Source organism: Semicossyphus pulcher, unplaced genomic scaffold (assembly GCF_022749685.1).
Source record: "Semicossyphus pulcher isolate SPU_LCO1_2020_fin unplaced genomic scaffold, fSemPul1.0.p SCAF_15, whole genome shotgun sequence".
NCBI classification, from domain to species: domain Eukaryota; kingdom Metazoa; phylum Chordata; class Actinopteri; order Labriformes; family Labridae; genus Semicossyphus; species Semicossyphus pulcher.
The window spans coordinates 19,569,804-19,582,189 of record NW_027211659.1 but is presented as its reverse complement, the minus strand read 5'-3'; the positions used below and the strand labels follow the sequence as shown (position 1 = coordinate 19,582,189).

Genomic DNA, 12,386 nt, shown 5'->3' with positions numbered 1-12,386 from the left:
AAAATATCTAAACTAAAAAAAAGAGTCTTTACAAAATTAATTTATAGGAGTTTGGTAGTTGTTCTTATGTTTCTCATGTCTTTTGTTTGCTTAAGTGCAACAACTGTGCCTTTAAGGAAGTCATTCCACCATCAAATGATATGTGTATGTTTATTGTATGTATATTCACAGAGCCGCTTAATACAATTAGTTTTTCTTATTAGGAGAAAGAACATATGATTGAATTTTGTATCTCAAGTAAATGTTGTGGACCATATGGGGGGTTAACAGCTTTAAGTAAAGAGAGGGAGGCTCCAAAGTGTAGCTTTTCTGAGCTGCAGCACTTCAGACTGACACTATCACAGTTTGTATTGCAGGGAGACGCCTCGTAATTGTGGACCCATGCCCTGCTCTTCTAAATTTTTTTTTGTATAATTGGCTCTGGTATATCCATTAGCAGTTGGTTTAAAAAGTAATTTGCTCTCATATAGGAGGATGATGACTTTAGCTTGTGGGTGCACTCAGGAAAAGACAAAAATATAACATTTCTTAACATATCTTTTTTTTTTGATAGATACCTTGGGACAATTTGTAGGAGAACATGCAGATGGATGAAATAGTGGGAAAAGATTTGGCAAATCACAATTTTCTTTGTAAATCTTTGTCTTCTTCTCCCATAAAACAGACAAATTTCTTCATATAAAGCTTAATAGTTATTGTATGGGCAGAAATATGTGTCAGTAGATACAAAATTTGAATGATTGATATTTGAATGGCAATTTCTCAGCTTGAATAATTGAAGTTGCCGGTGTGACGAGGAGCTGAAACTGAAATATTGCCGTGTCACCGACTTGCTGCTTTGGAACCTCCCCGTGGTGTGGACCCACTACACACGACCAGTTTGAGTCTTTTCAACTCATAAAGTTCCTCACAAGGTAATTTTACTTTTAACAGTATGCCATTGTTTTCTTAAAATGGATTAACGCTGCACCGGGCAAGTGCGCCACTTTTAACCAGCTTTTCTTACTCATTTTGTCATAATCATGCTTTTTTTTTTTTTTTAAAACGTGATATAGTGAATTGAGTACTTTGATATTTACAACTGTTCGATAAAATCACCAGCAAGATCATCATTTAACAAAAAACAAAACTAGGCGCTTTACAGCTTTGCTTCAACCTCTCCAATTGTCTGGCCAATTTACTGAGTGTCAGTATCCTACAGTTATCCCATTTTTCTTGCTGATGCCTCACATATTTACATCTGTCCTCCTGAAGGTTCAGTTCTTGGGTTTCACTGCTTATAAAAACTTAGTTATGGGTTCTTTTCCGTGTTTATAGTGCAACCCAAGGAGGCCACTTAATGTAAAATAAAAAAAAGTCCATGGAGAGCCTTGAAATGTTTCCTCTCCAGAGGGGAAAGGACTACATTGTGCTTTGTCTTTACAGAAGACTGAAAGACAGCATAGTTTATACCATAAGCCATGTGTCAAATGTTTAATGCATTTTCCAAAATATTCAACAATAATATAGCTTAATATAAAGGGCAACTCAACTTAATTAGTAACTACTGCTGTGGGTGGCTTCTGTTAGCTACCTTGTGTGTAGCGTGAATCGTCTTGACCTTAATTCTGCATCTTTTTTACAAAGTATTCTGATCATTGGAACAGACACATGCAGAGTCTGTAAGAAGAGTGCTGGTACAAATGGTCAATTTAGGTACCAACCATCCCCCAAGTTTACGACCCTTCTCACATTTCAGAGAAGATAACTCACATGCAGACATCCTTTCTGCAAAGAATATAAGGACTAAAGTGACTGACTCTCCTATGCAATTGAAATGTACTTAAAGTAATTTTATGCTGAGCTAACATATTTTAATACTGTGAAAATTGTTTTAATGTGAATCTGAAACTGCAGTTCCCCTCATCCTGATCACACCTCCTCCTCATGTCAGTCTCCTAACAAAGGAAGACCACATGTGGACAAGTGAGATAATTTGATCCATTCATGTGATGTGCAGAAAGGTTTATCTGTGCATATGCAGACGTGTACGTGTACATGTATATACTATTTGTCGTCATAATGGATGTTGCCATCTACCTTGTTGTTAAATTGTTTAGTTCATTTAATCCCTTTTCAACAGGTTTTATTCAACAATTAATATCAAGCGTTTGGTATCGTTCTGTAGTTGACAGAGTCCAACTTTTAAATATGAAAGAATTAAATATGTGAAGTAGGCAATATTGATTTTAATGCTTTAAAAGAAATAATCTCAATCTCAGAGCCTTCTCCTCATGGGTGTGGCTAGAGAGGGACCACAGAGACCAGACCCCTCTGGTCCCAAGATTTTAAAGCTCCAAGCAACTTCCTCTTGCTCTCTTCGTCCTGTCTCTTGTCCTGTTACTCTTGTTCCTGACTCCTCTGAGTTCTCTTTCCTCCACATGGCCTGTCCCAGGTTCTGCTGTCAGCCCATGTAGCCTGAACCTCTCCTGAAGTCCTGAGCCGTAAAGAACGGCCTTATTGTGTACTAGGCCGCAGAACGCCGCCAGTATCACCGTGCTGATCCCGTGCTGCACTGAACGTGTTGAAGAAGCCGAATCCAGCAACCTTTAAAGAAGACTTTGCACAAAAGACACTCCCGAACGATGTCTGGCAAAACTGCCACAGACTTCACCCCAGCCAGAGAAAGGGGGGTGAAGACGAAGATGATTCAGCTACCTGCTGAGCCGGAGAGAGAGAGAGAGATGGAGAAACCCGATTCAAGCCGAATCGGCCACGAGGGACAAAAGCCGTCCTGAAAAGGCCCGAGCGCCAAAAGAGCACCCATCAGATGATCATCAGGTGATACAATTACATCTCCCGTGTGTTGATGCTTGATGCTAAATTAACTAGGATTAATTAACATTAAACCTAAACCTAAAATCTTTTAAAATTAGAATTACTTTTGAATTGCATTCACAATCTTCCTTGGTGCCCTTTTAAACTCTCAACTGCTGAACGATGCATTAGTAATTAAATCCCATTTAATTCTAAAACATCAAAGAAACTAGTCACAGATGCCATCTACAATGTGGTCCATTGTCATTAATTTATTGTTCATCTTTGTATTCATTGTCCCTGTTCATTTCTTCATTCATATTCCGCTTAGAAGTAGTTAAATAAACCATTCATTTATAAAGACCTTGATCCATGTGATTTGTGTGTGTATGAAATTGTAAAGTCACTGTACACCATGTCCAAGAACCTTGTAGCAACCCTGAGATCATGAGCCTAAAGTCATTAATAACTAATTATAAGTTTTCCCTGTTTTGTCAAAATTGGGTGGCGTCCAACACTGAATTTAAGGTAAACCTAAATCCTTTTGCTATTTATTAGTTATTAAGCTTGCTACCCCTTAACGCTACACTGGCATTAGCCACCCAGCTAGTGGTGTCAGAAAGATCATCTCACCATGATTAGATTATTATATTGTACCTCTGGGATTTTTGGGTTCAGATCTTAAAACTAAACATTACAAGCTTCATTTGCTTTATAGGGTGCAGGAGTTGAAAATAAATCTAACAGTTTCACTCAACTTTTGTTTCACTAGCTCCCAACTTTTTAACTACAGGTAAGAGCAATCACTTTTCAATTAAGTATAGTAAATTACATGACTAGTTGTTAACCGAAAAACCTTGTTCTTGACTAAGATTATAAAAAAACAGCTTATATTGCAACCGCAGCTGTACTTTTACTGCAGATAATGAGGAAGTTACTTTTCTGCACTGTAGTTGAATGTCCTGTTACCAAATGAGTTGCAAATGCAATTATGGTCCATGAGGTAGGTGGAAGGTGTTACATAATGGATAGTTTGGTCATCATTTTTTACCCTTACATGTAGGGAAACCAAAGAGCACCCCTGGACAGAGCAGACTTTCGTCTTAGTTTATAGTCTCTTTTGTCCACAGTCAAGATATTGACCACAACATAGTACACCAACAAATGCCACCTTTTTTTTATTCCTGTGCATCAATGATACAGATAAGATCAAGATGTGAAACAGAATAGAAAAGCTGAGAGAACTCCACATAATTATCAGCGATAGTGACCACTGCATTTTCCCTGATACATGGCTTGTGCAGACATATTGCTCAGCTCATCATAAGGGTTGCTAAGGTGGCAATTGCCAATAATGTGCAGCCAACTGTCAAAGGAAATGAAACTTAATATAATAGATCCACATGCTATATAGCATTATAATAAGACCTCAGCTTTGGTGCAGATAATTTACTATTCATCTTACAAGCTTAACAGTCTTGGCTTTAGAACCCAGGAAATGGTCTCTATGAGCAGCAGCATTGAAGAACAGCAGAGCTTGGCAGTCATAATAGAAGGCACCATGACATTGCTCACAAGCAGATCTGTTGGGAAGCAATAAAAAAGCCCTCCACAAATGAATGCCTTTAATGAATGGTATCTGTGAGTTTTCCAGCCTGTGTTTTCTAAAAAAAAAAAAGACATCACAGCAAAGCTCAAAAAACTCAGCAGCATCAGCTCATAGCTCACTGACATTTGGCAAGCAGACGAACACCCTGAACTAAGCCAAGACATCCAGTGATGATATGTAAGCACCAAACAAGCACCCAATGCTTAATTTGGTGAAATGAAGCAGTGAGCTGGAAAATTAGAGTTGACAATTGTGACACATACGTTGAATAAAACCATTTGTGGTAGTAGCAATTGCCCAACCCTCTAGCAGCACTGGCAAAAAAATGACTGGCTTGAAGTGTGTATTTGAAGGCAACGCCTAATATTAGATCGGTCATTGCTGGGAGTCAGAGAAAGCTGTCAGCAGCAGTGAATGTGACATGTGGACATGTGATTTAGTTTCTCCAAAGATCTGTCCTGAAGTGGCATGATCAGACAGTAAGCATGCAAGCTAGCTGATTAAAGGCTATTTGGGACATCAGGGCTTGGTTGAAAAAAAGAAAGAAGATGTAGACAACTTCAATAGCGCAAATGTTCATTGCATATGTATTAAAGATAATGGCGTGCTGTATTATAGGTGTGTCACTTGAACTGTCTTTCTGAAGCTCACAGGCTTGCCATAAAGCAGCCGTTGCATTTTTTCCCTTCTATGATTCATTGTTATGTTTTTATATCCCAGTATATTACATGTTTTTGGCATTCCTAGCAGTGACCAATTTTAATTGTGTCGTAGCAGAAAAGACCAGTTGAATAGTAACATTTGACTTGAGGTTGCAGAGCTGTTTTTTGACAAGATACAAGCAAAACTAATACATTACACACAATTTGAACCTGTGCTCATTGTGATACAAAGGGTTTTTACCTAAAAGAGGTGTACTGACAATTATCTTTTTCTTTTTGCCCCTTTGAGCTGAGTATTGTTAAGGGGATGGACTGAATATGTACCTAAACTACCAATTAGAATCATTAAAGAGTTGGCATAAAGACACCGATGGTCACAATGCATATTGTAGGTCTTTACTACAAAATCAAAACAAAAAGTAGCCATCTTGTTTTTGAAATGGGATCTGTAACCTCAACATAGATATAGAACAACCAAAAAACATGCATGATACAACAGTAAAACAACAAAGAAGAAGAATAAGTTATCAACAATGTTTTGATAGTTATGTAATTCAGTATTCGTACTTAACAGCATTGCAGTTGAATTATGAGATAAGATAATTATGAGATTAGAGATAAGTCCTTGCTCCATACAAGCTCATTATCGAGACAATGAAAGGCACAGGAGATCATCAGAGGCGAATAGGAAGAATGGGCCAGAGTGGATGGAGTGGAGTTGTTAATAGAATGAAAAAAAATGATGACTGACACAGAGGTAGGAAGACAGTCAAGACAATTCTGATGTATTATTTGGGAATAGGCAACAATTCTGTTTAATTATATGGAAAGTGCACATGCCAAATGATCTCGCCATGTGTTTGCAAAAACTATACTAACCCAGAAAGAGGTTGAAAAAAAAACAGGCTTTTTTAAATCTAGTTAGCCAATTGAAAACCAAATAATGTAACCGGCAGATTTTAAAACTAACTAGCAAATAGCTAAAATTCGCTTCAGGTTGGACTTTTAATGTTTCCATCTGAATTATTGCAAAATGAAAGCCCTGTCATAGTTGCTCTTGATGGCAAAATAGATACTTTGTTGTAAGGCTGAGGCTAAAGCTAACATATAAAAGGCAAAAAGTCAGTGTCCTCGCCAATTGATGATCTAGGTTGAGGACATCTGTATTAAAAATTGGTTTTGCAGTATAAAACCAGTCTGGGTGTTGAGAAGTAGAAAAAATATGAGTCTGATCTAACATATTTGTGTTTAGTTGACTAGCAAGACAGAGGTTACAACTCTTTATTCTTTTGTATATTGTATTGACAAAAAGGCTTTTAAGATGAGAAATAACTGATGTGTTTGGCGAACATTTGTCGGATAACAAAATTTGGTAGGGTTGCCAGAGTGTTAGAACGATGAGACGATACAGATTATTGGTCTCATTAAAGCTCCATACACTGTCTCAACATGTGGCAAAATAAAAATAAAAAACCCTTGACATTTGCTGTTTGGATTACAGTTCCTAAGATATGAATGAATAATTGACCTGAGAGGGGGTTTAGCAAAGAGTCAATTGAAATCAAACTAACAGTGCAATAAGTTAATTCCATTGAAAATTTGTTCTGAAATAGCTCTTGTCCCAATAAACAATTGATTCTGTGGGGGCCAAGAGATTCACTCCATTGTATCCATTTTATCTGAGGTTATACATGAATTATTCATCTTGATCATACTTTCTCTTGATGGCATTGCAGCAATTTAGATAATCTCACTGACTACCTAATTTACAGCACAGTAAGGGTTTACTTTACAGCCCAACTCCTACACTTTCTGTTTGGCCTTTTGCTTGTTATTTTCATGGTGGCACTTTCTCTTACACTCTCTCGCTCCATCTCTATCTCTTTCCCATCATTCTTGCTCACTCAACCATGTGATGAGAGGATGACTTGTGATGTACTGTAAATTTAATCTCTGTCATGCCAGTCACTTCTGGCTGTGACTGCAGGGGAAACATCTGCTGGTGTGAGCGAGGCCACACTTAAGCTAGAGAGTATTTTACAGTTGGTAAAAAAGAGAGCGTTTGTGAGGGAGGTGGGTAATCTTTAGGAATGTGAATATTCAAACAGAGAAGAAATGAAGTACTAACAATCAAATATTAGTATGAAGGCTGAATGGAGAAGTTTGCTAGCTTAGGCAGAAAGCATGTTTTTTGAGATCATAAACCAGGAGTTTCCTTGCTTAACATAACAGCAATGCCTATTGAACTAGAGTGGAGGTTATAGTAACTTTACACCCACACCTCGGACAGATGCTCTTCACTTTAAATGCCCAATTTGATTATGTTAACAATGAGCTCTAGTCCACCCTCAGGATAAATCTGCGAGGCCATTTTCCACAGCAAGCTCCAAATTCAGTGGCGAGGGTTATTGCAGGGCATAACTACAGGGGCCATATAGACCTTGTTAGTGGGCACTTAACCATCTGTACACAAATCTCCACTCGAACAGAGTGGAATATTTTTCTCACAGTCGTGCCTCATTTCCATATTGACCTCTACAGACTGAATTGTCCTTTCAAGCCCATTCAAGCATACAGGCAGCATTCATAAAACACTTCCCTTCTTTGAACCATGACCCCATGGGAGATACGCTGTCACAAATTATTCAGAGCTTTGGATATAACCTGACTTTGGAATATCAGAAGTTCCCATCCATTCGCTTATCCCTCTCTGTCCCCCTCCTTTTTGGTACTTAATACTGCCCTGTCTTCATGTCAAGGAAAGGGCAGGCCTTGCAAGACAAATTATTTGGTCTAGCTAAAGACAGCAGAAAATTAACAGGTTGCCCAGGAGTCCCACTGGTTGATGGGTAATAAACCTTGTTATTGAAATGTAAGGAGAATGCAACTTCACTCTAATTTTGAGAAAACATTAGGCTGCAACACAACCAGGGCTGAGTGAAAATATATTACGCAAGCAGAATGAGGAGATGTGTTAACAATTAAGTCACGCTAGAAGGTGATGCATGTGTGTGTGTGTGTGTGTGTGTGTGTGTGTGTGTGTGTGTGTGTGTGTAAACAAATGATTTCTACTTTAAGAATGGGCACAACACTGCATGTACTTTGTATGTAAACACAATTGCCCTCAATCGCCTGTTTTCTTTTTGGGAAAACCAAAATGCATCATGCCAGTCCAATTCATAAAGTGTATATGTGCAAATTTACTATTATATATATATATTTTTTACAAAAACAATGGTCAGACAATGGCTCAAAAGAAAGCCAGGGTTGACAGGGTTTCACTCTTGCACTGTACAGGATGCTATTGGTATGCGAGCACCTATGTAAATCGTACCTGGTTTTTTAAATCCAGCCTAGGGCAGGGGCGTCCCCCGTTGAATGCTTTTTCCCTTAGCCACTTGGACCTTATCTTCAACCCGCTGCCACAGGATGCACTGCAGGCTGACCAGGGTGACCAGTCACTGAGCTTACAGTCCAGGGGGCAAGGGATATGGCAAAACTCCACCATGTAGCCTGAAATTGAGACTTGGTCAGCAGCTGCAGTGAGGATCAAATTAATAATTTCAGACAGGCATGCCACTGGCCTCTGTCCACCAGACTTTGGACTCACCATCACACCTTCCTGCGCAACGAAAGCTAATGATCCTACTAATGAGTGTCTCATTTCTAAACTGTGCCAACACTGAAAAGTGAAACTGCTTAAGAGTTTTCACACTGGCTAAAGCTTTTTGTTTGTTTGCTGTCTCTGGATAACTTTATTAACATCATTCACTAAATGTTCTTTCACGTGAAATGTGCAGAAAAAGGGCAAAGGCATGGCAACAAGATTGCATTAGAATAAAAGTTTAATCAGTATCACAATTATATTTCAGATTATTTTGAATAGGTATGCCTGCATAATGGCAACTACTTATCAAAAAGATTGTTTTAGTTTTGCATGAAAAGGCTCTCTAATGACCGTGATTTTAATTATTTAAAAAAAAACGTATTATTATTATTCTTGCAAGGTGGCATGAAAATTGTACAAATTATACATAAGACTTAAGAAAAAGAAATTTAAAAAACAAACAAAAAGCTTCGCACATCCGTTTCAAAACAGGTGCGTAAGAGTGGAACAGGTCAAACAAAAAAATGCGCCTGATGAAGGTCTAGTACCAAAACGATGCAAATAAATTGCATTTCTGCAAGTTAGACAGTGTGCGGGAATTAACTTTTTTTTTTGTTTAACCTACTTCTTATTAACACAATTTTTCTGTATGTTTCCACACATTCACAGCTTGGCCAAAGATTGGTCAAAATTAACAGACACAATCTTTAAAGGATAGAGCAGAGAACAATACATCTACCAGTTTAAGAGGTAAAAACACAGGTATGTATTTTTTTCAATGTTTTTTCCAGCCCAGGATACATAAATCTAAGTCATCTAAGCATAAAGAAATAATAAATCCTAAAAACTGCGAACACCCTGGCCTCCATTATCTTAATCATACTGTTAACTCTGTATCTAATTCTTGGATTCTTGGATGTTCTTTCCAAACATATTTCCAAATTATAGTTTGAAAATTGTAATCGAGATTTGTCCTGCTAAGAATACTGTTGTATTGGGCGACTTGGTTAGATCATTTTTGCTGTGTAGAGCTTTTTATGATTCTTTGCTCCTATTGTATTTAATTAGGCAAATATCAATTGATTCTTAAATAATTAAGGCTTTCCACATTTGTATTTCTGTATTAACTCCTGCCATGGCACCAATCAGAGGCAAAAAAGATGATTTATTTAAATTAATCTTGTTACCTGATATAAAGCTAATTTGCTAAAGATATTTAAGACATTAGAAGTGTAGTTTTTTTAACTGATCCATATGCATGTATAGACATACTTTATGATCAGTTCCTTTTACCACTAGCTGATCCACATCATTAAAGGTCATTATTTCTTGTGCTAGTGGCTTTATCAACTTGCAAATAGTAATGCAGAGACGGAGAAGCATTGCCATATGCCAAGTATGATTGAGAATCTGGTTGACATCTGATTGCCTGTCAAGACCATGGCACTTGGATTGTTATGTAGAGTTTTCAGCATATTCTTGAAGGACCGTCTGAGAAATAACTTTAGCAAATTCAGAATTGAGTACTAACATACGTAGATCTGCAACTAGTACAGACATTTTGGTCTTTGCCCTTCTTGTATATTAGAGAAATTATAGCAGTTTTAGTATTCATATAAAAACTACGCTCTTCAAAAGCTACAACTCTCATTTCTAACAGTAAATTCAGGTAGAATGTGCTCTATTTCAGGGTATTTACCAAGGTGAAAATATTGAAATGCTTCAAATAGTTCTTTAAAAGTGTTTTTCACTTTTGATACCATCCTTGTTATATGTTATTGTTTGCCAATAGGTAAGAATTATTGTTATTAATAGCATTATTGATAATGTCATCCTACTGTTGAGAAAGAAATGTTGGAAATTGAATTACTCTTCTCATCAACATTTTGCTACAGCAAATGTTGTGTACTGGAACAATGTTAAATTGCAGTGTCCGTATCAAATAAATGAATTCAATTCAATTCAATCTCAAAACCCATCGGCTATCGTCTCATGACGATATATGCCTCTGGGAACAATTGTCAACTTATAAGTATTTCCGGTGTAGCGGCAATTAGCGATAAACAACTTTGAGCCAAGATCTCCTTGTCCGTGCGCTGAATTTTTGAAGCAACTGTGTGTTCGGATCAAAACCAAAGTGAATTTTGCCTCGATGTCTACAAAATAATGGTTCATATTACATATACATATATACTGTGTATATACATGCACATACACCTACCTGATTCTGTACAGAGAATGGGGTTGACCAGGTGTCCCTGCTGGTCAATGCAAGCCACAGCTCTGTAGCGCAGACCTGGCCCACAGTCCTTTATCTCCTGTTGGTTCATCCAGCCCTGCTGGCCTGGAGCTAAAGGATCAGGGAGGATGCAAGCAGACCAGTTCCCATAGGGCTGGGATAAAAACTCATCACAGGGACAGGTCTCTGTGTCCTCCAGTGGGTACAACGCCTCATTCAGGCAATGCTCCTTCTTTTTACTGCGACCTGTGTGGAAGATGGACAAAACAGTAGACACACGATGTGTGGCTGATAAGCATTGTAAATAGGGCTTGAGGCTACCAAGTATGATGAGGTCCTTCATGCATGGACTGATTTGTTGTCTAATTTAAACATCGGTTATCAAACTGGAATGGCAATGAAGTAACATGTCCAAATGTCCAAAATATAAATAAAACAATGAAGGACCATGAATTATTTTGTTCGTATTTTTTTTATCATCCATAACAATATTCATCACCGTATAATGTCAGCAGGTGAGCAAATCAGATAAACCAGGATAACCCTAGCTGTAAACTTGGCATTATTTTTTAATTTGTATCATTGTGATTGTCAGTAGTTAATTAGTTGTTTACCATGTGGTAAGTGCAGTAAAGACTGTTGTTATTTATTATTTGTGTAACATTTTTGAGATCACTGTTGCAGTTTCTAGCATGAAACACTGCTTCACTCCTATTTAGTGCTCAATCCACCAATATTACATATTACAAAAAATATGTCAAACTATCAAAGTCATCAAAGTTTAGGTAGACTCTAACGTCGTCGCTGGAGGCTCCCTTCCAGTGTAATGTTTTCATGGACTATCAAAGTCTATTGATGTTGAATAAAGAGCAAGAATATCCAGGCCAGGAGACTGTCTTGGCAATTTGATGTGTCAAATACAGGAATTTCACCCAGACTGGGGTTATGTAACCTTACATTTAATGTTATTTAATTACATAACATATTTAACTCACTTATGCTCATTTTAACCAAAATTGGGATAATTTCCTAACATTAACCATGTTTCTTTAGATGTTTATTTAGTTTTACTAAATCTAACCAGATGGTCCATGTTCATAGTTGCTAACTTTATCTCTTTATTATCATAAGTTTAATTGGACGTTGCATATTTATTATTGCTAACTTGACCATAGGGCCCATGTGCAAAACTGGCACTAGCTGGGCTAGTGTGTCATAATTAAGAATGGGGGCCACTGAAGAAGGGGTTTACACGGCATGGTAATTTCTGGCTACACAACACAAAATGTTGCCAAAATACAAGGATTGGATTTATTTACTCTATGATTCATCTTGCCCTGCTTTTCCCTATAATTGGACTACATTTCCTTTATAATAAACGAACAAAGCCAATCAGTCAAAAGTGCTCCATGACCAGTGGCAATGAAGTCCCGTTTCTGGTACAGCATATTTAGAAAGCATTCTTTATGACTC

At 37.6% G+C, this 12,386-nt stretch overlaps 1 protein-coding gene across 1 annotated transcript in view; it reads right to left on the bottom strand.

The window, feature by feature from the left end:
* Positions 1–12,386, bottom strand: part of thsd7ba (thrombospondin, type I, domain containing 7Ba) — a 184,926-nt gene that overhangs the window by 32,886 nt on the left and 139,654 nt on the right. Inside the window, exons 14-15 of the mRNA XM_069663300.1 lie at positions 10,896–11,159; positions 8,402–8,580 (exon numbers count right to left, since the gene is read on the bottom strand). Of these exons, the coding sequence (XP_069519401.1) occupies positions 8,402–8,580; positions 10,896–11,159 (443 nt within the window). The remainder of the gene's footprint in view (positions 1–8,401; positions 8,581–10,895; positions 11,160–12,386) is intronic.